This window comes from Neovison vison, chromosome 8 (genome assembly GCF_020171115.1).
Source record: "Neovison vison isolate M4711 chromosome 8, ASM_NN_V1, whole genome shotgun sequence".
Taxonomy (NCBI): domain Eukaryota; kingdom Metazoa; phylum Chordata; class Mammalia; order Carnivora; family Mustelidae; genus Neogale; species Neogale vison.
The window spans coordinates 29,251,913-29,275,949 of NC_058098.1; the positions used below are offsets into that span (position 1 = coordinate 29,251,913).

General features: G+C 42.3%; 1 protein-coding gene across 4 annotated transcripts in view; it reads left to right on the forward strand.

Annotated features, from left to right (window-relative positions):
* PTPRA (protein tyrosine phosphatase receptor type A) overlaps positions 1–24,037 on the forward strand; it is a 151,858-nt gene that overhangs the window by 109,539 nt on the left and 18,282 nt on the right. For 3 of the 4 annotated variants that reach the window (XM_044263342.1, XM_044263340.1, XM_044263341.1), the window contains 8 exons: positions 11,219–11,309; positions 12,220–12,296; positions 15,687–15,723; positions 19,710–19,807; positions 20,946–21,065; positions 21,780–21,946; positions 22,429–22,564; positions 23,262–23,411. In XM_044263342.1, the coding sequence (XP_044119277.1) occupies positions 11,219–11,309; positions 12,220–12,296; positions 15,687–15,723; positions 19,710–19,807; positions 20,946–21,065; positions 21,780–21,946; positions 22,429–22,564; positions 23,262–23,411 (876 nt within the window). Of the gene's footprint in view, positions 1–6,966; positions 7,051–11,218; positions 11,310–12,219; positions 12,297–15,686; positions 15,724–19,709; positions 19,808–20,945; positions 21,066–21,779; positions 21,947–22,428; positions 22,565–23,261; positions 23,412–24,037 lie in introns of those variants that run through there. The other variant, XM_044263343.1, reaches the window with a different exon arrangement.

Sequence of the window (24,037 nt, forward strand, 5' to 3'; positions counted from 1 at the left end):
TCATCCCATAGCCATCTACTTCTAGAGTGGGCCAGTACATCTCACAGAGCCATTTGTGTATCAGGCTGGACTTTTTTCTCCCATTAACTGTTGATATCATTGGAATTCGTGTCTGTTGAAGGAGTGGCTATGTGGCAAGTGTCCTGTACACATTACTTCCATCTTGGGGTAGAATTCTGCTGGACATGTCCACGTTTGTGGCTTATGGAATCATGTGATACTTAATTGATGACGGGCAGTTGAAGTCACTTGCATATCTTGTGACCCACAGTCAGGCATATAGTCTCTACCAGAGCCCAGTGCTAAGCTAAGAACATGATCTTGCTGACAGGATCATGGTTTTCCCAATGTTTTGCATTATGATTTTCCTGCTTAGCCTTAAGCACAGACACTAGGGCCCCACAAGATCAACCAGAGCCTATTTCTCTGTGGCCTGGGTTAACTAGAGAGCCTTCTCTTTCAGATCAGTCAATAAATGAGTCAGAGTAGGACACCAGCATGTGATATATGCTGTCTTCAAAATCCAAAAATGGCTCAACAAGCATCAGTCCTTCCTAGGGGATTGGGGGGGGAATGGACAAGGAACAGCAGCATGTCTTTTATGCTGGAGGGGATATCCTGACATGCCATAGGCCTTTGACTTTCAGAAAAGTTGGCAGAAGTGGCAGGCCACTCTGTTTTTATTTTTATGTCTAACTTGTACATCTAACATACATATATTCCTGCTTTTCAAGTCCTGTCAGCTTGATGCCATCAGCGTGGCATCAAGGGTGATGGCCTGTGAAACTGACAAAATCCTGATGAACCAGATCACATCAGGTAGATGTCAAGATGATTTATCACTCGGGCTGCTCCTGCCATGAGAATGGGAACTGCTTCATGTAGTCTTCGTGCACTATAAAGGAAAAAGATATAGCTATTAATCAGTAGCTATATTCCAGGTACCAGTGGTTATGTCAATCTGTAGGAAAGGAGAGCGCGTCTGGAAAAGCACCTACAAATCCGCAGTTCTGTGTGATTCATATATTATAATCCACTGACATCCTTAAACACTGTTGGTCTCTTATGCTAGTTTCTTTTGTAGCTTACATGTGGGGAGGTGGTGGTAGGAGGCATCAGAATAGTTAATGCTGGAAGTCATTGAGCACTCGCTTCATACCATCACTAAATTCACACATGTAAATGTACTGTCTGATTCTGCAACTTACAATCTTCTGTAGCACTTCTGTAACTCACCTAGAGACTCAGGACCTCTGTAACTCCTCTTAGCCTTTTGGTAAAGAGATTACTGCTTCAGCTTGCATTTGCTCTTGCTATTTTAATGGTCCTTCTTATCCATTGGGATAAGAGACCAGTGTGAGTATTCTGCCACTGGCTGTAGATAGCTGTTCCAACCATACATTGAGAAAGTAGGTATTTCCTAATGTAAGTGCAGTTTGGGCCCAAACTCTTTCTGTTACCTGGCCTGCAAAGGCTCCATTCTAACTAGCATAGAATAGTGGCATTCTAGGTTCCCAGGGATTAGGTAGCTTAAGGCCAGAACCTGCTAGATCCCCAAAAGTGTATTTTCCTTTACCCAGTGGAATTACCGTGGTCAGTGGTGTAAATTCTTAGGAGAAGATGAAGAGAAAGTTCCTGGTATATTAGTGTTGATGTTATGTGAAGTTCTTCCTTTCACATGCCTAACATTAAGGGTTCTGGGTCATGAACTGACCCACGTTGGTGGTTGGATGCAAACGGGCCCTTTCTCTAGCTTGGCAGTCCAGTCAGGTCCCCTTAGTTCACCTGTGCTGGCTGCCTCCCATTCCTGTTATTGGGAGCTTCCCAGTGACTTATCCACAGCTAGAGATGTCTGGGCCCTGGAGACTCTGGCCTCTGAGGCTCCTTCCATCCCAGGGAAGATTGAGAATCCCATTTTGAAGCCAGTCCTTTCCATGAGCATCTCACTCTGGTGAAGACAGTCACTGAAGCACTTCTGAGAGATTCTAGTGCTTTCCTCACATGTGTGCCTTCTCTGGCAAGGCATGCTTGGTGGATCCCATCAGGGACACAGTGAAGGTGTCAGCAGGAAGATTGAGCCTCTTGGAACCCCGGTAGCTCTGATAATCCCCCACTTTGTGCCAGGGGCTTTCGGCTTTTCATGGTTACCTAGCTGACTTTAGCATTCAGCCAGGTTTCCATTGGCCAGCCTAGCCTGCCGTATTGTGGCCAGGCTCCTGAGCTGTTACACTACGTGCAGAAGTAGTACCAAACTAGAAATTTGGCCTTATCCAAAAATGATGCTCTTCCCTCCTTGGTCTAAGATCTCCAAAATCTGTATCAACAACTATTCCTACGATTTTTTTAATTTATTTATTTGACAGAGAGAGAGATCACAAGTAGGCAGAGAGGCAGGCAGAGAGAGAGAGGAGGAAGCAGGCTCCCTGCTGAGCAGAGAGCCCGATGCGGGACTCGATCCCAGGACCCTGAGATCATGACCTGAGCCGAAGGCAGTGGCTTAACCCACTGAGCCACCCAGGCGCCCCTATTCCTACGATTTTTGATGATCCAGCTCAAAGAAAGGAATTCTGCAGGAGCAGTTTCCTCCAAGTATCAGCTCTTCGCTTTTCTTTTTGTTTATGTATTTTAACCTCCACATTGTGTTGTGCTTGCGTTGTGATTGTCCATGAGCGATGAGAGCGGAGTCACGGGGCGGTTGTCTTTCTCATGAAAGCAGGGTGCAGTAGAGAGCATACTAGAGGGGATTAACAGTTGGTTTCTCCAGCTCCTCTGTTTCAGCACCTTTGTCATCTCACTTAAGACCCTGGCTTTCACATGAGTGGCCTAGGAAACATAGGTGTCCCACTGGCATTACGTTTGGCATCCAGCAAGATACTGAAATCCTAATAATCCTAATATTTGGTTCAACAAAAACATTGCACAGTCAGAAAGGGCCTAAGTTTTGTGCTGTCTTTGGAGATAAACATTTGATATCAGAGCTGGACTTTTCCTTATTTCATTATCTGATTTTGTCAGAATTGCACTACCCCTTGATTTCAGCATTCCTCATCTCCTTTTAATTGGACTTCCCCTCCCTCTTTCCCACAAGCTCAAACATACCCCAGGCAACTGGAAGCAGTAACTGAAGTGACTGAGTGCAGTTGTGAACTAGGAGTGGCTTGCCCTTTCCCGTCCTGAAAACTGGTTGGCAATTCCTTTCCCTTTATCTGAACCCAGTAATCAGGCTCACATCACCCACATTTCTCCCCTTAGTCTCTCAGTCACAACCCCTCTCTGATAGGAAACTGCTAAGTCAGTTGAAGGTCTTTTTTTTTTTTTTTTTTTTTTTAAAATAAGAGAAGTCGGGGCACTTGGGTGGCCCAGTGAGTTAAGCTTCTGCCTTTGGCTTTTGTCATGATCTCAGGGCCCTAGGATCAAGCCCCACATCAGGCTGTCTGCTCAGCAGGGAACTTGCTTCCCCCGCCCCCTCTCTGCCTGCCTACTTGTCTCTCTCTTGTCAAATAAATTAAAGGGAAAAAAAACTCAAGCAAATTAAGAAACAAACAAACAAAAAACCCCAAATCATTAATTGGGAAGACTTTGGAGAAGCTGACAGAATCAAAAGCTGAGGTAGACAACCAAACCGTGGGCAGAACAGGCCCTATCCTGCTAGCTCTGGGGCCCTCTAGGGAGGTCTCTGTGCTTTCTTGGTTTCCTGAGAATCTGGATTGGCACAGTGTGGCTCAGGTGCAACTGTGCCTGCATCCAGCCCTGTCAGGGAAGAGAACAGCGACACTTAGGGCAAACACACCAATTTGTGGGACGCCTGGGTGGCTCAGTTGGCTGGACGACTGCCTTCGGCTCAGGGCGTGATCCTGGAGTCCCGGGATCGAGTCCCGCATCGGGCTCCCAGCTCCATGGGGAGTCTGCTTCGCTCTCTGACCTTCTCCTCGCTCGTGCTCTCTCTCACTGTCTCTCTCTCTCTCAAATAAATAAATAAAATCTTTAAAAAAAAAAAAAAACACACCAATTTGTGTCTACCAGAATAATACGTTTATAATCATGGGGTGAGGAAGCCTATTTTAAGCAAAACACAAGAATCAGAAGGCACAGTGGAATATATTGGAAGATAATAAATACATTAAAATATTATATATCCCTATGAAAAGTGACACCATAAAAAAGTAGCCAGTTGGGTTCCTGGGTGGCTCAGTCAGTAAAGCATCTGCCCTCGGTTCAGGTCACGATATCGTGGTCCTGAGGTCGAGCCGCACATTGGGCTCCCTGCTCAGTCAGTGGGGAGCCTGCTTCTCCCCTCTCCCTCTGCTCTCCCCACCCCACCCCCAACTTGTGCTTGCTTGCATGCTCTCGAATAAATAAATAAAATCTTTAAAAAAAAAAAAAGTGGCCAACTGGGAGAAACTGTTTGCCACAGGTAGAAAGAGAAACTTTCATAAAACATAAAGAGATGCTACAGACCTGTGAGAAAACTAAACGTTGCAGTAGAAAAATTAATAGTTCTCAGAAGAAAGCAAATGGTCTATAAACCTATGAAAAGCTGAACTATATGAAGTAATCAAGGAGATCCAGATTAAAACTAACCATTATTTTGGGCCTGTTAGTTTTGAAAATTTAAGAAGATCGGTATCAAGTATGGGCAGAGACCTGTGGGTATAGATGTTCTTATGCACAGGTAGAGCAAGTTTAAATTGGTATTGCACTGGAAGGATGATTTGGCAATATCAGTCAGATTTCATATGGTTATACTATCTGACCTAACTTCTGGGACTCTGACACAAAACCAAGTATGTGTTTCCTGAAGGTTGTTCATTACAGCATTATTTATAGTAGCAAAGAAAGTAAAATGAAAAGCAAATATCTATCAAATAGCAGATTAGCTAAATGATTTCTTGTATCCATTATGAAAGTTTATGCTATCATTAAAATAAATGCCTGAACCTAGATTTCTTCTAAGTCACTGTTCTGGGAGAAAAGACATTGCAGAGGACTATACATTGGCATAATCCCCGTTTAAAAATATACTTTTTTTTTTTTAAGATTTTATTTTTTAAGTAATCTCTACACCTAACATGGGGCTTGAATTCACAACCCCAAGATCGAGAGTCACATCCTCCACTGACTGAGCCAGCCAGGTGCCCCCCAAAAATACTTTTTAACGTCTGGAGCTATGAACAGTGGCTTTCTACAAGAGGGTTAAAAGACGTAAGAAACATGGTAGGGAACTTCCACTTTTTACTGAATTATTTGACTTTTCTTTTATAATAAGCATATTCTTTTCATAACATTTTACAAAACAGTTTCTTAATATGATAAATGAAACTAACAGACTTTAGCTTTAGCATAATACCTACTGTATTTTAATTGATATATAGCATGTAGAATAAAGAGTTGGTGTCCCCAGCTTTAGTTTTGCTAAATGGGAAATTGTTCTGGAGAAAAATTGGATTATGGAGGTGAACAGCTGAAGGAATAATATGCATAAGACATGACAGCTGTTTTCAGATATTTGACAGGCTAAAAGGAGAGTGTGCAGCATTTCCATGAAGCCCCCCCATGGTTGAAAGTTCTAGGTGATGGCCTTCGCCCTAGAGTTATAAGCTAGAATTTTTTTTTTTTAAGATTTTATTTATTTATTTGGCAGACAGAGATCACAAGTAGGCAGAGAGGCAGGCAGAGAGAGAGAGGGGGAAGCAGGCTCCCTGCAGGAGCCTGGGATCATGACCTGAGCCGAAGGCAGAGGCTTTAACCCACTGAGCCCCAAGCTAGAATTTTTTTATTGACCAGCTTTTGTCATAGAAACATTGAATTTATCTAAAAGAAACACTTTAAAAAGCCACCTATTGAGATCCCTAAAGCATTCAAGGTGTTGTTTGTTTGTTTTTTTTAAAAAAAGCAAAATGTAGTTATCTCCTGAGAGAAAGGGGATAGGTGACAGAGAAGAAAGAGTGGAGCCAGTGAGATGATCCAAATCTGTGAATTGCAAGATGTGACACCCTCCCTGCTGCAAGTCTGCGTCCTTGTAGAGACCACTTAATGCTGCCTTCCAGATGGAGAAGCGTGTGTTTGTAATCTGGTGACAGGAGCTGTTTGGCATCTGAGTGAGGTGGAGGCAGAATAGCCTCTGCATTGACGAGTTGTCTCGAAATAGATGAATCAGAGCCGAAGGCCTATGGGAATCAGTAGGAACTGTGTCAGAATTAAGTAGTCCAAGGAATTGAGGGTTAATGGGTTTCCAAGGGACAGAGAAGGCTCCAGCTGATCTCTGGGTTTTCCCACTAGTCAGAACAAGGGAAATACAAAAGATGTGTGTCTAGGTTTTGAGTCCTTCTAAACAGAACTTTCCGAGATGTGATGAACTACCTTAAAAGGAAGCAGGTTGCCCATTATGGCAGAGTGCTCAGACACTGATGACTCTCCAGTTAGAGTGTTTGCAGGGGGATTCAGATTGAGAAAAGAATGAGACTCAGCACTGTACTGGAGATCTTCGGCAGCACAGTGAGGCCAGAAGAGAAATGAAAGGTATTAAGGATTGGAGAAGAAGAAACAAAATAAGCATTTTTTTCAGAGGAGAATATTGTCCTTGAAGAAATTCAAATACTCATCAGATATATTATTAGAATTAGTAAGTTACTTTAGCAAGGTTGATAGATACAAAAACAAGATAAAAAATTAATGCATTTCTGTACACAAGCCACAATCAGAAAAATGATAATAATTTTTAAAAGATGCCATTTACAATAGCATCCAAAATGTAGAGTACTTAGGAATAAATTTAACAAAATATTTGCAAAATCTTTGGAGAAAATTATAAAAATGTTTGAAGACATTAAAGAAAAATCTAAACTAGTGAAGAGTTAAGATCAGTGGATTGATTAGAAGGCTCGATATTGTAAAGATGTCAATTCTCCCCAAACTGATATATAGATTCAATGCAATTCCAATAAAAATCCCAACAGGTTTTTTGTGGAACTTGACAAGCTGATTCTAAAATTTATATGGAGGAGAAAAGATTCAAGAATAGTCAAGACATTCCTGAAGAAGAAGAACAAGGTGAGGAGATCTGCCTTACCAGATATAAAGAATTATTATAAAATTAAGACAGTTTTGTATTGGCACTGGAATAGATGGATTGACCACTGGAACAAAATAGCCCCAAAGCAGATTCATGTGTGAGTGGAAACCTATTTTATGGCAGAAACGCCATGGCAGTTTTGGTGGGGGAAAGGATGGTCTTTACAATGAGTAGTGCTGGGACAGTTGGGTAACCCTATGGGAAGAAATGAAATTGAATTCTTGGTTCACACCAAACAAAAAATAGGTCCCAGTTGGTATAGATACTGAAATTTAAAAGACAAAACATTGAAGCAGAGACAGTAATGGAGGAACAAATGCTTATGATCTCACAGCAAAAAAGGATTTCTTAAGGTTTAAAAATGTTGATAAAGGGAAAGATCAGTCAACTTGGCTAGCTTATAATGCAAAACTCTGTCCGTAAATATGACAGAGCAAATGAAAGGGCAGGCCACAAGCTTAGTAATATATATTTGTAACACTTGTACAGATAAAGGATGAGTATCTAGAATGAAGAATTACAGATTAATAAGAAAATAAGCAATCCAGTTGAAATATAGGGGAAACCCTTGACTAGGTACCTCACAGAAGAGGGAACCCTGTTGACCAGTAAACTCTGGAAAGATGGTGAACCTCATTAAAAATCAGAGAAATGTATATTAAGCCTATATTTGATAAATTTAAAGTCTGACATTAGCAAATGTTGGTGAAGATCCAGAACAACTGGAACACTTAGTATTGCTGGGGGGAGTGTAAATTGGTACGACTGTCTCTAAGAACAGTTTGGCCTTACTTGGTGAGGTTAGAGATTCTAATACTTGAAACGCTTGTACATGTGCATGAGGAAACACATAAAATTAGTATTCAAGGCAGAATTATTAACTGTTAACAACCCAAATATTCATCAGTGGAAGAATGGATAAATAAATGTTGGTATGGTCTCAAAATGGAGTGCTTCAGAGTAGTTGAAGTAATGAACTTTGGCTACCTGTAACAGCCTGAGGGAATCTTCAGAATATAATGTTGGGCAAGAAAAAAAAAGTCACCATTTGATTATGATTCCAAAAATAGACTGATAAAGAAATACATATATTGTTTGAGAATACAAAATGTATGGAATACAGATAAAGCAAGGTGATGGTAACACGGAATTCTAAGTTGTGGGAGGGGAAGAAAACAGGATATGAAGAGAAAAGGCCCCAAGAGAACTTCTAAGTTAAGTTGTACAATGGATATCCTTTTTTTTTTTTAAATGTAAAAATTGAAAAAGAATTTTTTTTAAAACTTGACATATTAAAAAAAAATAATTTCATATATAGCCTTGTCCCTAGTAAAGGCTTAAGCAAGGAATGAAATGGTCTTTGAAGCCTCCTAGTGTTTCTAGGGATTTTAACAATCTGGTAGCCTTCTGGGTCAGCTGCTTGTGCCTAGCTCTGTGAGCTAGGTTTTTCAGAGCAGAAACTAAAAGAGTAGGTAGGGTTCACCTTGTTTTCATCCCTGCCGTAGGCTGTTCAGTCTGACCCTTTGCATGTAACACCAGGTTCTCTAGGGAGGCCCTTTGTTTTCTCTTGCCAACAACAGTGGCTCTTGTTGCTTCCTGACTTTCCTTTTAGGGGTTTCAGCCTGGCTGGAGACCCTAGTTTTTCTTCATCATGACTGTAGGGAGCTAGGAATGCTGATAGGACTATGAGGTGTGGTCATAGTCAAAACTGACCCCTGAGGACTATTTTCAAGAGTCTTGCTGTCACTCCTTCTGTTCTACATCATTTTAGACAAGGGTGTACATGGAAAAAAGCCTCTGGCTTAGTCATGAGGGCATCAAAAACTTGTATCTCATTCTTCCCTGTACCAGGGTAGAAACCTGTGGAAATCTAGCTAGTCTGGAAGAAGGCAAACCAAAGGTGAACTGGGAGGTTCCAGTCTTAAGTAACGTCTCTGTTCTATGTATTAGAGTCCAGCCCAGGAAACTCTCTTTTCCCCTTTATGTATTGGCAGCATAGGGTCCAAGGAATTGCTTTCTCAGTATAGTGACATGCAGAACTGGCAGCGTTTTAACTCTGAAAGGAAACTCTCTTGAGTAACTGAAGGCAGACAGACTATGAGATCCGACTCCTGTTAGGGTCTTCCACTTTAATTTCTCCTACCATGATCTTGCTAGTTCCCAGGAAGTGTATGTGCTCCCTTCTTAAAGCTTTTGCATCTATCTTGAAAAATAAGTTGCTTTTATACTGGCTTTTCTTTTATTTAATATATTTTTTTGATTATCAAATGTAGGCACCTGAGAGTTATCTTTTATTCCTGTCTCTTTCCCCAACCCACCTTCCCTTCATTTTAGCTTTAACTCCAGAATGTATGTCAGATGCATCTTTTCCTTATACCATCCTCCTTCCGTGTTCCTCTTCTCGCCTTCCTCCTGGTCCCTTTTCCACATAGCAGCCAGAGTGATTCTTTAACATGTAAACTGGATTGCAGTTGAAAAACCTTTAATGGTTTCCTCATGTACTTAAAATAAAATTCAATCACTGTTCAGGGACCTACATGGACTTCTGTGATCCAGCCTTGCCAGGCCCTTTTCGTCCTCTTCCTCTTGCCATCCCCACCACCCACATTGTCTATATAATACATACTCTCACTGACCTTTCAGTTAACTCACACAGCCAGGCCTTCTCCTGCCTCTAGGTCATAGATGCTGGTCTCATTGCCTAGAATATTATTTTTCACATTCCTTTTTCCTCATAGAGACCTACCCTTAATCTAAATTTGGCTTAGGCTTTCTTATACTTCTATCTTAGGCTTTCTGATACTTTCTGTAATAACATTCTATTCTTTCATTGTATTTTTCATGGTATGTAATTCATATGTTTTGTTTGTTTAATGTCTTTCATTCACAAGTTTGTATTGTCCTTGAGAACAAGAACTGTGTATATGATTGATTCACCACTGTTTGCTCTGTATTTATCCTGGTGCCTAATAGGTACTAATCTATATCTATTGAAAAAAAAAAAAAAACAAATGAAAAGTAATACATGAATCATAACTTACTTAACTGTTCCCCTACTGCTGAATACTAAGGTTGTTTTCAGTTTTGGATCCTTCCAAATGACAATAAAGTAAATAATGTGAACAAAGAGATTTTTATTTCTTTAGCCTAGATTCTCAAAAGCTGAGTTGCTAGGTCAAAGCATGGATAGTTTTAAGGTTCATAAAACATATTTCCAAATTACTTGTCAGAAAGGTTGTCTAGGTTGGAATTTTGAACTATTTCCTTCCTTGCTTTTTAAATTTTGAATATATGGAACACATAAGAGGAAAGTGGTTCAAATAGTAAAGCTTAGCGTCCCACTTCTATAAAACCAATTTATTGAATGCTTGTTCTGTGCTAGACTTGAGATTTTGGTAATTACTTCTTATGTGGCAGATATTAACCCAGTTTTAAAGATGAGAAAATGGGGTCCTAGAAAGTTTAACAGATTTTAAGTTCATACAGTCCAGACTATCTCATGTCAGACCACTTATTTTTATCCATACACTTCCCACTACTAGCTAATTTACATTTGCTCCAAAACTACTGCAGGTTCAATGTCAACTCACTCAAATCCTCTGCTTCCTAACTGCTGCGTCCATGTGAATGTCTTCCCACCCACCTGTCCATCCTTGCTTCCTTGCCCCGTGATACTCAAAGCTGGGCTGTCATTCCCTTCAGGTCCCTAGAGAGGGCCTAACTCAGCTGACCATTCAGACCCCTCCTGTGTGGTTCACTCTGAGATGCTTCTCATCTTTGCATGTTGGTTAACATGGCCATCCCTTCAGTTATGTCCCCATTCCTGTTTACAGGGGTAGTCCATTTTGACCCAGCATTAAAACAGGTCCCTAACCACACAGTAATCATATAAAGAGCATGCTGCGCTTACAGTAACAGGGCATTCTGCCCCCTGCGGATTCTTGGTGTTAAACTCTAAGGAGCTTGCAGGCTGTTTAGAGGAGAGGTACACTCTTCTGTGTTAGGCTGCAGGTGTTCACCTGAGCCCATCTTTGTCCCCCAAGTTAGGGTAGAAACTTGCTGTCAGATCGGGGGATGGTGCAGCATTTTGCATGTTTGGTGTTTATCCCTGTTAGTAACTTCCTTTAATTTCTCTTAACCTTTTAGGCTCTCCCTGCTTGTCCTATCCAAGCCACCTGTGAAGCTGCCTCCAAGGAGGAAAACAAGGAAAAAAATCGCTATGTAAACATCTTGCCTTGTGAGTGTTTGCAGAGTTTTCTGGCATATAATCTTAAACTACATCTCTAGCCAGATTTTTTTGAGGATAGGAAGAATCTTGTGATTGATCATAGGAGGGTTGGTAATAAGTATGGTCGAGCCTTTGGGCGGGAAGAGCCTTTATAGTCCCCCAGAGTGACCCAGGTGCTTATAAAGTTCAGCGAGGGAGCTTGACCAGGTTTTTGTGTCAGGCCTAAAGTTTCTAGGTCAAGTCACTGGGACCAGATAGGATGTGCATGGTTGCTACGGTTTTTTATAGTGCTTATGGCAAAGAAATCCTAATACAGAGTTCTCTTCATAACGCCTTCTCAGGGTTAGTCATTGCTAATTAATTGATTTATAACCTTATAACATATATTTGTCTAAGCCAGTGGTCTGCAGAATGGGATATGCATAATCCAGTGGGATGTGACAGCAAAATGTTTGAATTTTGCTTTGTTTTTTTAATTGCCTTCTCAAGAAAAATTTATCCTTTAAAAAAATATCTGGTGTATTTTTGGGTACATAATATATTAGAGACCACTCTCTGAGACATTTATAGATACTCATGTCTTCTAATTCATATATAAGTATATGCATATTATGTATATTTTTAAAAAGCAATTAGTATTCTGATTACATTGCTTTGACTTTTTTCTTTTAACAGTGTATATTGGCAGTTCATCTGTCAAGAAACAGAAATATTCATTTTCCTTTTTATCAACTCCTTATTGTTCCTTGTTGTGGGTACATCTTAATTTATTTAACTAGTCCCTGAATGATGGCTGAGATGTGTCCAAATTATTGCTCTTATAAACAGTGTTTCAGTGATATCTTAAGGCACATAAGCACAGATGTCTCAGCTGGCCTGGTTGTATCATTAACTGAAACATTAATTTTTTTTTTCCTAGATGATCACTCTAGAGTCCATCTGACACCAGTTGAAGGAGTTCCAGATTCTGATTACATCAATGCTTCATTCATCAATGTAAGGAACTCAGGGTTTTCCTCATTATTACCTTGAATGACCATTGGCTACCATCTGCTGGCTCCTTTCCAGCTTCACATTAGAAGGAATATTTCATTTCAAGTTTTTCCTGAGGAGTCTAAATTTTTTAAGAGATCCAAAAAAAAAATGTTGTTGTTGTTGTTTTTTCAAGATTTTATTTATTTGACAGAGAAAGAGAGCACAAGCAGAGGAGCAGCAGGCAGAGGGAGAGGGAGGAGTAGGCTCCCTGCTGAACAAGGAGCCCAATGCAGGACTCAATCCTAGGACCCCAGGATCATGACCTGTGCTGAAGCCAGCTGCTTAACCCACTGAGCCACCCAGGTGTCCAAGACCAAAAATATTTTTTTAAAGAACAGATAGTTTCATATGTATTCTTATATTTACCCTGTTGTCATTCCAAAAGATTTCCCATGGAAATCTAAAGGTGTACTTTTCTGTAAGCATCAGTGAATCCCTTTTGAGCTTACTCAGATAAGTAAGAACAAAAGCAGATCTTACCATCTTGAGTGAAAGTAAGGGAGAAGAATAGGACAAGAATATCTGACACTAGGTAACTTTGGTTAGTTATGTCTACTCTGAACCAAGGCCTGAGGGAAGAGCTAAAACTGGGAGATTTTTTTAATGGTGATTTAGCAATGTTTACAGAAATGGTCCAAGAGACTTGAGTATGTTCCATAGGCTGTGTGAGGAGCCAGTAAAGAAAGTTTGAAAAAGAGAGCACAAGTGAGCACAAGCTAACAAGAGCAAGCCTGACTACTGAAGTCGGATGTGTGAAGAGGATACCCATAGAATTTGCACACCGTGTTCACAGTAGCATTAATCACAATACCCAAAAGGTGGAATCAACCCAAGTGTCCTTCAGTGGATGAATGGAGAAGTGAAATATTGCATATGCATACAGTAGAGTATTATTCAGTCTCAAAAAAGAGCAGAAATTCTGATACATGTTATTACTTTAAAGATTTATGCTAAGTGACATAGGCAGGTTACAAAACAACTTCACTGAGGTGTAATTCACATACCATAATTTTCACCCATTTAAAATTTACAACTCTTTGGTTTTTAGTATATTCACAGATACATACAACCATCGCTGGTCCACTTTAGAATATTTTCATAATCTCAAAGATACTTGCGACTCTTCCTTTTTTTTTTTTTTTTTAAGGTTTTATTTATTTGAGAGAGAGGGAGGGAGCATAAGTGGGGGTAGGGGCAGAGGGAGAGGGGAGAGTAGACCACCAGCTGAGCGCAGAGCCTGCCACAGGGGCTCCATCTCAAAACTCTTAAGATCATGACTTGAGCCAAAGTTAGATGCTTAACTGACTGAACCACCCAGGTGCCGCACATCTTACTTTTAAAAACGTTTTGTTCACACCAGTAAGAACCTTATTGTCCATTTAGAGTTAATCCCCATTTCTACCCTTGGCAACACCTTACCAAGCTCTTCTTGCACAGAGAGCTAAGATCAAATGGGAATCTTGAAGAGAAGTGGTACTCAGCACTGTGGAGTGGTAGCAGCAGGCAGGGGGGTGGAATGAGACCTATGGGTTGGAGACCACAAAGGTTCAAAAGCAAACCTGGCATTAGTTACAGGAGATGATGAAACAGATAGTGGCACAGTAGGCAAGTGGGTTTCCAACCTGGAGTCTTAAGAGGGACTAATTTCCTCACTCTAGATGTTGTAAGAGTAGGGTCTTCAGGAATGTTTTTATTTTTAACAGATAGGAATGTAGCTACCACCTAGAGCTAGCCAACGATTTGATTTTGAAAATCCAAAGACATCTCAGGAACCAGGGAGCCACATTTTATCTTTTCCTTGATCATAACACAAGGAAGAGCAGTAGATTTGCCTCATTCTAGCTATACCTTATTGGTTAAGCAGTGCTGCCATATCACAATGTCAGCATGCATTCATAGGGACATACGGCACAGTGTTGAATGGTACAGAAGCACTTTGGGGCTGGGTCCGCCAGCAGGGCTGTTAAGCTGCTCATGGCCCACATGCTTCAGTGAGAAATGAGTGCCTTCTTGTGGAGCAGGGATATGACTTGGCTTAACACATTCCCAAGAGCTTCTCAGTTATTTGTTTTTTTTTTTTTTTTAAGATTTTATTTATTTGACAGAGATCACAAGTAGGCAGAGAGGCAGGCAGAGAGAGAGAGGGGGAAGCAGGCTCCCCACTGAGCAGAGAGCCGGATGCGGGGCTCGATCCCAGGACCCTGTGATCATGACCTGAGCTGAAGGCAGAGACTTGAACCCACTGAGCCACCCAGACGCCCCGAGCTTCTCAGTTTTAATGACAAGTTTAGTTATAAACAAATTAAGCCTTTCTCAGTTTCCGTCTTCTAATGATTAAAAATACTTGTAGAAACTTAAAATTCCCCTTCTCCAGAAAAATTTTAACAAGCTTCTTATTACTGGCTTTAGATATATCCATCTCTCGGGGTCTGAAGCTGCTTTCTCCTTCTGTGCTAGCAAGTAGCCCTGGTCTTTCTCTCTTTTGAACTACAATAGGACATGGCTTCTCAGACTCAGGCCCCTTACTTTATTCTGCCACTGCCTTGCAGACTTATATTTCACACCATCATCTTGGTGTGACATGGTGTCCAGCTGCCTCCTCCCTCATTGCGCATCTTATGGCTGTCTTCAACAGGTCATTTATAATTCTTCAGTCAGAGGATTTTTCACTTACCTAGGACTTTTCAAGTGAACACTGTATTTAAAAATGTTGAAAAGTAAAACATTAAAACAGTAAAAACTGGAAAAGAAAGATACTGCCACTAGTTAATTTTTCCAAGGCTCCGTATGTATTCAGTGACATTACCAGGCTCCTTTGCTTCTTGTCTTCTACTACCTGTAACGGGGAACCCGGTTGTCTAACACTAGGAACTATTCCACATACCCACAGCTCTTCCCCAAAGGTTTTTGGACTTGGGTAAAGGATTATCAAGTAAATAACACCTTAAAAGAAAAGAACCCCTTTTCCTTCCTGATGTGGGCCCAGCTTCATCCATGGAACCACCACACATGCTTGTGCCTTTGAGGGTTAGCACTGACACCTAGACTCTCAGCTGCGAAGAAGGTATCAGCAACAGTGTCTAGCCGAGGTGTGGGTATTTGGATGTTCTTACACCAGTGTTCATTAATAATTCACTTTGAGAAGACTCCCTAGACCATGTGATCTTTGTAATCTTTGATTCCTGGTATCCAAAGCTAACCCTTTGGAAATTTCTAGAATGGAAATTTTGTTAATTGCCTGGACCTTTTCACAAGGGAGGTTTTGTTAACTGGGAGGTGAAAGTTCATTCCTGTCCATTTTTGGTTCTCATTTTCTTTTTATCCCTCACCTCTCCCCCACCCTACCCTCAGGGCTACCAAGAAAAGAACAAATTCATTGCTGCACAAGGTAAAGTAATGATCATTTTCTACTTTTGGGCTCAACCATTAGTTCATTAGTGGGTTTTCTTTTCTTTTTTTTTGGTGCAGTTGCTAAATAGATTAATCAGAATGCTGTAATTTTTCTGTAATCACTATCATCTGAAAGAAATAAAATCTGCCTTGCACATTTATAACTAAGGGCCTTCATCTTGATGACAGTATCCAGGGATCCTGTTCAAGAAGTTCTTTTGTGTATGTGCATAAAAAAGACTGGAGAGGGCTACACACGCACACACACAGGCGTGCACACACACACATACTCTCTCTCTCTCTCTAATGAGGTCCTCTGTCTTAGGGCCTGATGGGAACCTTAGGTGCAAGCCAGGCTTCTCAAGAGTTTGAATTTGGATTCAGTCTCCCGAGAGGGTTGGCCACCTCACAGGTTCCAGGCTGGCTCATCTCCTCCCCCTGTTGTTGGGCCCGAGCTCCTCTGTTATTTACAGAAAAGTGGTCTAGGAACTCTCAGAGCAGGGACCTAGTGCCATTAGGTTAGATGTGCTCTGCACACATTTCCATAGCCTCAAGTTTTAGTAAGTGTCCTCCATCTTTGGGATCCTAGTAAAAATATCATGTTGTTTGCTGCACTGCAAAATAATTGATGTTATTATGGTCCAGCAGAGCCCATTTATTTAGCCATTCAGCAAATGTAAATTATTGGCCATCTGTTATGTGCCAGGCACTGGCCTAGTTGATAGGGATATGTACAGGAATAAAACAGGAGATGGTCCGTGTCTTTTTGGGGCCCTTAGTTGGTAGAGGACAGTTTACACCAAAATTAACAGAAGTTCTGGTTAAGTGACTGTGCTCTTCAATACAATAACCACTAGCCAACTGGGGCTATTTAAAATTAGAATTTTTAATTAACTAAAATTAGATAAAATTTATAATTTGGTTTCTCAGTCACACTAGTCACATTTTAAGGCTTAATAGCTACATGTGGCTAGAGACCACCATATTAGTGCAGATATGGAACATTTTCATCATTGCAGAAGGTTCTATTGGGACAAGTACCGTGGTAGAGATAAAACAGAGACAGAAGTAAAATAAGGTGGATAAGAAAAACCTTAGATCCCTCTTGCCCTTACAGTCTTCCACTGGGGCCTGGCCATTGCCTAACCAGGCCCTGCTTTTCTTACCCTCTGACCTTAAGTCAGGTCTACCCTCTGAAGCCCAGCTTAGCTGCCACCTGCTCAGTGATCATTCTAGCACGAGTAGCCAATGTGCAATCTCTTCCTCTCTTTATTTGCCATGGGACCTTGTTGATGCTAAAATATTTGTTGAAGTAAAGTCACTTATGAATTTCTGATAGATCTTTTCTCACACCCCCCTTCCTCTTGAGCCTCTCCACAGTACTTTATGCTCCTTGAAATTCTCTGTTATTTCCTGACATTCAGTGTTCGTTTTTCCTCAGTTTTCTAAATATTTCTTCTCTGGCTTTTATTCTTCCTTCTGCCTCTAAAATACAGTTTCTCCCCAAATCTGTGGATGACTATGTCCTTGAAACTCCACTCTTGCCTTTCATGGCACCATTTCTTAGTTCTGCTTCTCCATCTGCTCGTCCTTAGTCTTCATCCCAGGCGTTTGCTTTCTGAACTTGAATAATGCTAAAGATCTCCAACATTCTCTTTTTGACCCCTTCTTTTCTTCTTCTCCTCTGTATTCTCTTTGAGAGACCTCATCTAATACCCACCTCTGTTTGTCTGGCTGCTGACTCTTTTAAATTTCTGAGCTATTTTTCCTTCCTTCCTTCCTTTTTTTCTTTTTTAAAATTTTATTTATTTGAGAGGAGCACAAGAAGGGAATTGGCGCAGAGGGAGAGGGAGAAGCAGATTCCCCACTGAACAGGGTCCCCGATGTGGGACTCAGTCCCAGGACCTGAGATCATGACCTGAGCCAAAGGCAAATGCTTAACTGACTGAGCGAGCCAGGCACCTCTTCAAACAACTTTTCTAACTCACCACCTAGATACCTCCACAGACTCTTCAACATCAAAAACTAAAATATGCCTTAGGGCATTGGCTGAATCAGTCAGAACATGAGACTGTTGGTCTTGGGGTTGTAGGTTTGAGCCCCATGTTGGGTGTAGAGATTACTTAAAAACAAAACAAAACAAAACAAAATCAGTCTTCTTCGGCCCCCACAATTGCTTTTTTCCTGTATTCTCTAGCTGTCACCATGAATGGAAGGCTGTTCATCTAATAAACCAAACCAGATTTGGGATCATCCAGATTTCCTGCCTGTTCTTCACTCTGAATATGAGTGGTTCTCTTATTTCTTGCTCCAAAATCCGTCTTCTCTGACACTGCCTTATCCCTATCTTTTTTTCCAGCTCTGTTGTAGTAACCTACTAATTGACCTCTAGGTCCCAACCTTGCTCCTTGCATTTCTTCCACCAGGATGGCCTTTACTGATGCAAAGTTCTTGTTAGGACTTGTGAATATCCTACAACAAATTTCTATTATTTATATAACAAGCCTTCCTTAGCCTGGCCTCTACCCCTTTAGATTCTGGTACCTGTTTTTCCCCCTCCATCTTGTACCACTCCATGTGCCCTATACTATAACTTCACTGAACTCCTTACAGTCCCTGGACATCTCATGTTTTTTCTTACTGCTGTCCCCAGCACCTCTGCCTGGAGCATTTCTTCTCCCTATATCCCCTTTCTAAATTCCTTTCCGCCTCATCTACCCCAGCATATGGTTTAAATGTCACCATCTCCAAGAGATTTTTCCTGACTTTGCTAGATAGTAGAACAACTCTACCTCTGTTCATCTTGTTGGCATATGTCCACCCTGTCATTATTTGTTTTTCTTATTACTATTTTTTTTTATTCTTACCAAAGGGAATACAAAGTTAAGAAAGTCAGAAGGGTATTACAAAGCATATAAAAACAAAGTTCTCCCCCATTTCCTCTTCACTTTTTTACCTAATGCAACCATTTTTATCCCTTGATGACTTCTTATGACAGATGATAATTTATTTAATCATCTTACAGACTGTCTTATACTCAGTCATACATGCATACACATGTCCCTTTCCCCCATTCTCCCAGTAGAGTTAAATCACAATTTAGGGCTAAGATAATATTTCTTATATTGTTATTATTATACTAATATATACAACTGAAGTATTAATGATGTTTTATACAGTTTTTGGTTTTCCTTTTTTCCAAATGAATACTTAACCTTCTTTATCCTGTTTACTTAGTTTTTTATATACCTAGCACTGAGTTTTTCCCCCCAGACTCTCCAGTAGAAATATTTATTTCCTCTCAGTACCTTCAGAAACAGGAGGCTTAATTTTTAAAAATTTTTTAATCTTACGATTCTTTTAGAACCTTATTTCTTCAGTTCCATTCTGGATTGGTTGCCCTCTATCCTCTGTCATCTTGAGCCTTTCCTTCACCAACACCCAGGGAATTCCATTAGCCTCCATCCTGTTAGATCCCATTTCTTTCTCTTTGTTTGCACTCTCATTTTGTTTAGAAATCTCCCAGCAGCTTTTTGGAAAAGACTGTATGGCAGTAAATTTTAAATTCTAGCCTGAGCAAGCCACCTCGCATTTCTGTGGCTAACAACACCTACCTTAGAGCATGATAGGAAGGAGTAAATGAGATATAAAGCACTTAGCTTATTGGCTGACCAATAACATAGGTATTTAGTGAGCAGTTATGATTTCTAATCCTCATCTATAATATCCTTGAGAGACATTATTTGTGTTCTCTTTACATTTTGACAGCCTCCCAGCCCCCTTCATTTCCTGGTAAAGTGCCTGACACATACAGGGTGGATGGGAAATGTTCACTTAGTAGGTGGATGGATAGATGGATTGGATATTTAGCTGAGAACATGTGGGCATAGGCTTCCAAAAGTCAGGAATGAATGTTCCCAATTTCCCAGCAGATTTCTTCCCCTTGGTGTGTGCTCTCCTCATCTTTGCTATTGACTACTTTAGGACCAAAAGAAGAAACAGTGAATGATTTTTGGAGGATGATCTGGGAACAGAACACAGCCACCATTGTCATGGTGACCAACCTGAAGGAGAGAAAGGAGGTGAGTGAAGAAATTAGATAGGCATGACCAGCAGAGGAATTCCTGTTTGAGCCTGGGGTGTCCCTCTTTTGTGCATCCTTTGTGGCTTCTGTGCCAGTCATCCAGACAGAACCCAGACCAGTGCGCTTCCTAGACTTTCTTTGGGCCTGGAGGTCTCAGATGAACCTCAGGGGTGCACCGAGGGCACCTTCCCCATGCCTGATAGTCAGGCAACTCACTGTGGTTTCAAAACAACCTAGAAGAAAGACTTGGGCCATTTGCCAAGGAAAAGCTACAGAGGAGCTTTTTTCGCTGGGCCTCTCCAATCCCTCATTCTCCTAGTTTCCTGTACCTCCTCGGAGTCAGCAGAGGGAGCTGTATAAACTGAGACCCTGTGGGGTGCAAGGGGGAATCTGAGGCCCTGGCCTGATCTTTGTGCAAGCAGCTTTCTGACTGGTCCTTTTCTTTTCTTTTCGTGCTCTGGCCACCAAGTTTGTGCCTGGCCAGCCCTATCACTGTGTCACGGCCAGAACCAGTCTTGAGCTCTGGATCAAGCTCCAGAGAGGAACCCCCATTCATGACAGTCTTTTTTCCAAATGGCCCTTAAGTTCTCTTGATCCCCACCGTTGGGTGTTGGATATGTTGATCAGCAGCTCTGCAGTGTTTAGGAGGGATAGCACTAGGGCTGTGCTATAGGCTCATTTCCTCCGACCTGACCTCTTACTCTCAGGAGCTGTTCGGGGCCCAGAGAAGGCATCATCCCGCCTTGGTAAGCCCCTCAGCAGGTTGCTGGTTCCAGGGGAACAGACAGGCCTGTCCCTAGATCATAATCTGGGTATTATGGAAGGGCATATTTTATAGTAAAGTAATGCCCATTTTGACCTGAACTAAGGGAACAGGAGTGGGAAAGAAGGAGAAGTATAGGGCTGGGGCTATGTAAAAGTCAAGAGATACTGCTGAACAGGATGGAAGCTGAGAAACTTGAAAAAAGAACAGTAAAATAAGTCTGCGGGGACCAAGGTGAGAGAAGAGGCCTTCTCTGGGGGCTTTCTGGGGACTTTTTGCCTGGGCTTTTGTGGTCCTTTCCTTCAGGTTCTACATGTCTGCTGGGGGCAGGAGGTCTGAGGTCATCAGGGGATGCATGTCTGTTCCTTTCCAGTGTAAGTGTGCCCAGTACTGGCCAGACCAAGGCTGCTGGACCTACGGGAATATTCGTGTGTCAGTGGAGGATGTTACTGTCCTGGTGGACTACACAGTGCGGAAGTTCTGCATTCAGCAGGTACTGTCTCCTGCCTCCTTTCTCTGCTGACTACTAGGAAGGTTGAACAGACTGGGTTACCCCTCTCTTACTCGGGTCAGGAATCACTGAGTGTGAGGTCTGTTTGGGCTCTGAAACCAGATATCTGGGCTTTTAGGGAATTCTGTCAAAGCCAAGGGAGGAGCATTTTCATGATCGGGAGAAAAACGTGTTATTGAGATAGTGTTTCATCATTGTAGTTATGAACCAAGTGTCTCTCAGATGTGGTATAATCTTCTGGCTACTCACCTTCTCTTACTCCGAAGGATCTTGACATCAGGGATGTGGTGGCCCCTGCTCTTGGTCCTCCTTGAGTGACCCTGGAAGCTTGAGCAAAGTTTGCCTTTAGCTAAGGGGCACAGTAGTGCTGTGAAAAGAGGGCTTACCAAGAGTCAGGAGACCTGCATTTTAGTTCTGACATTGCTGTTAATTAGTTCTGAGACCTTGACAGGGTCACTTCTCTGAGTTTCACGTTTCACATCTGTCAGCTGAGAATAATTGTGAGAGCCCTGCCTTACCCCATGGGGTTCCTGGGAAGAGATCCTTTCTACGTGGTTAACTTTTCTTTGGATAGACTCTTACTTTCCCATTGTCACTGACAACCACAGCTGGCCCTGGCTTTTAAGCTTCCCTACCCCTGGCACTGCCCAGCCCCAGGTAATCAGGGCCCACACACAGGATCTCCTCACTCCACAGGTGGGCGACGTGACCAACAGGAAGCCACAGCGCCTCATCACTCAGTTCCACTTTACCAGCTGGCCAGACTTTGGGGTGCCTTTCACCCCTATCGGCATGCTCAAGTTTCTCAAGAAGGTGAAAGCCTGTAACCCTCAGTATGCAGGGGCCATCGTGGTCCACTGCAGGTCAGTGTGGCTGACCCTTGGCTTCCCGCTTATACCATATTCTGTGCCCGTGGTCAGAGCAAAGGAAAACACAGGGGCCCTGGCTGATGAGAGGAGGCTGACACAGAGCAGATAAGCTGTTAGGGTCCTGGGGCAGCAGGAAGACTCAAGTTTTGGTGCTGGGATAGACCATTTGAGGAAAGAAGGAAGGGCAGTCCTCCAAGAGTGGGGGTGGGGAGACCACTGCTATGAAGCCAGAAAGCTAGATTGAGTGTGTTTTGTGTGCTTGGTGCTTTCACACCTTTCTAAGTGTCAGGATTCCCTGGTCCTGATAACCAAAGGTATAGTGGGGTTGTTGGCTCCATCAGTCTTCCAGCTATTCCCCATTCAGAATTAGAATGTACTGGCCTGAAAAAAGAGCCCTGGCCTCTGCTACCCCCTCCCTGTATGCTCCCACAAGGCATGCTGGCCATCCTAGTAACACCCCTGCTCTCTGGCTGCAGTGCGGGTGTAGGGCGTACAGGTACCTTTGTTGTCATTGATGCCATGCTGGACATGATGCATACAGAGCGGAAAGTGGACGTCTATGGCTTTGTGAGCCGGATCCGGGCCCAGCGCTGCCAGATGGTGCAAACAGACGTGAGTGATTTGTGGGTAAGGTGGGCAGAGGGCATTCCAGGACCAAAACACCTACTAGCATCATGGATTACTCAGCCTCCTAGGTTATTGTAAATGATTGTCATGCAATGTGATGAAGGACCCTTATAAACTATGTCTTAAAGGAGACATGGAGCACGGGGGAGTTGGAAAGGCATGTGTCATATGCACTAGACTCTGTGGATGAGGAACAGGTCCTACAAGCACACATGCAGGCAGCTGAGAGAACCAGTGCCCACAGGATTGTGACTCAGCTTAGCCATGTCCAGGAGCAGCAGTAGGATCAGCTCGGTGGTTGGTACATGGGGTTCAAAGGGCACAGCACTGGGAGGGAGGCTGGCCCAGGTTTCGTATGTCACCAGGCTCTGACAGCCCTTCAGACTGTTCAATCTGTGCTGTCAGAATGAGCAGGAGTTGGGTTTGTCCTTCCCTCCAGTCTTGCACTCCAGGAGGCTGCCAGAGTAGGACCCTCCCTCCCAAGTTAAGCACACACCCTCCAACCCAGGGTTTCGTGCATTTGAAGTCCTGCCTCACTGAACCAGAAAACGAGTGAATAATTTTATACCTGCTAGGGTCAAAGGAGAAGTGGACTTGAGTGATTTGGGGGTGGGAGGCGGTCATCTGGCACCACAGAGACATGTTGTGTATAACTGGCAACTTGGGCATCATGGCATTTCAGATGCAGTATGTTTTCATATACCAAGCCCTTCTGGAGCATTATCTCTATGGAGATACAGAACTAGAGGTGACTTCTCTAGAAACACATCTGCAGAAAATTTACAACAAAATTCCAGGGACCAGCAACAATGGATTAGAGGAGGAATTTAAGGTGAGTTGGAGCTGAACTCCTTCTTTCAGACTGAAGGATCTATGTGCTCTGGGGAATATGGAATGCCTGGCTTTTAGAGATTTAGCAACAAATGGGAAATCCCCTTGTAAGATATGTATGTGGTTAAAGCGGTGGGTTTCTTGTCCTTTATTCATAGCTTAGTCATTTTCAACCCGTCCTGCATGTTAGAATCACTTGGGTTTTGTTAGGAGGAAAGAAGAAAAAACAAAACAAAACAAAACAATCTGGCAGTGGTATTTTGTTTAAGTCCCCCAGCCCACTTCCCCCTGCCAACAGGCATATTATTGTATGTATTATAGTGTACAGCAGCAGTAGACCTTTTGTGTAAGGACCAGACAGTAGAAATTTTAGGCTTTACAGGCAGTATAGTCTGTCTCTTTTGCAACTGCTTAACACTGTTGCTGTAGCACCAGGGCAGCCGGAGTTGCTACATAAACAGGTGAGCCTGGCTGTGTTTCCATGACTGTGTTTTTTTATAGGCAGCAGGCCAGATATGGCCCATGGACCATAGGTTGTTGACCTCTGCTGTCAACCATTCGATAGTGGTTCTCAGCACACTGAAGAGTATATCACACTCTTGTCAACATAACTGTTCCCAGAAGAAG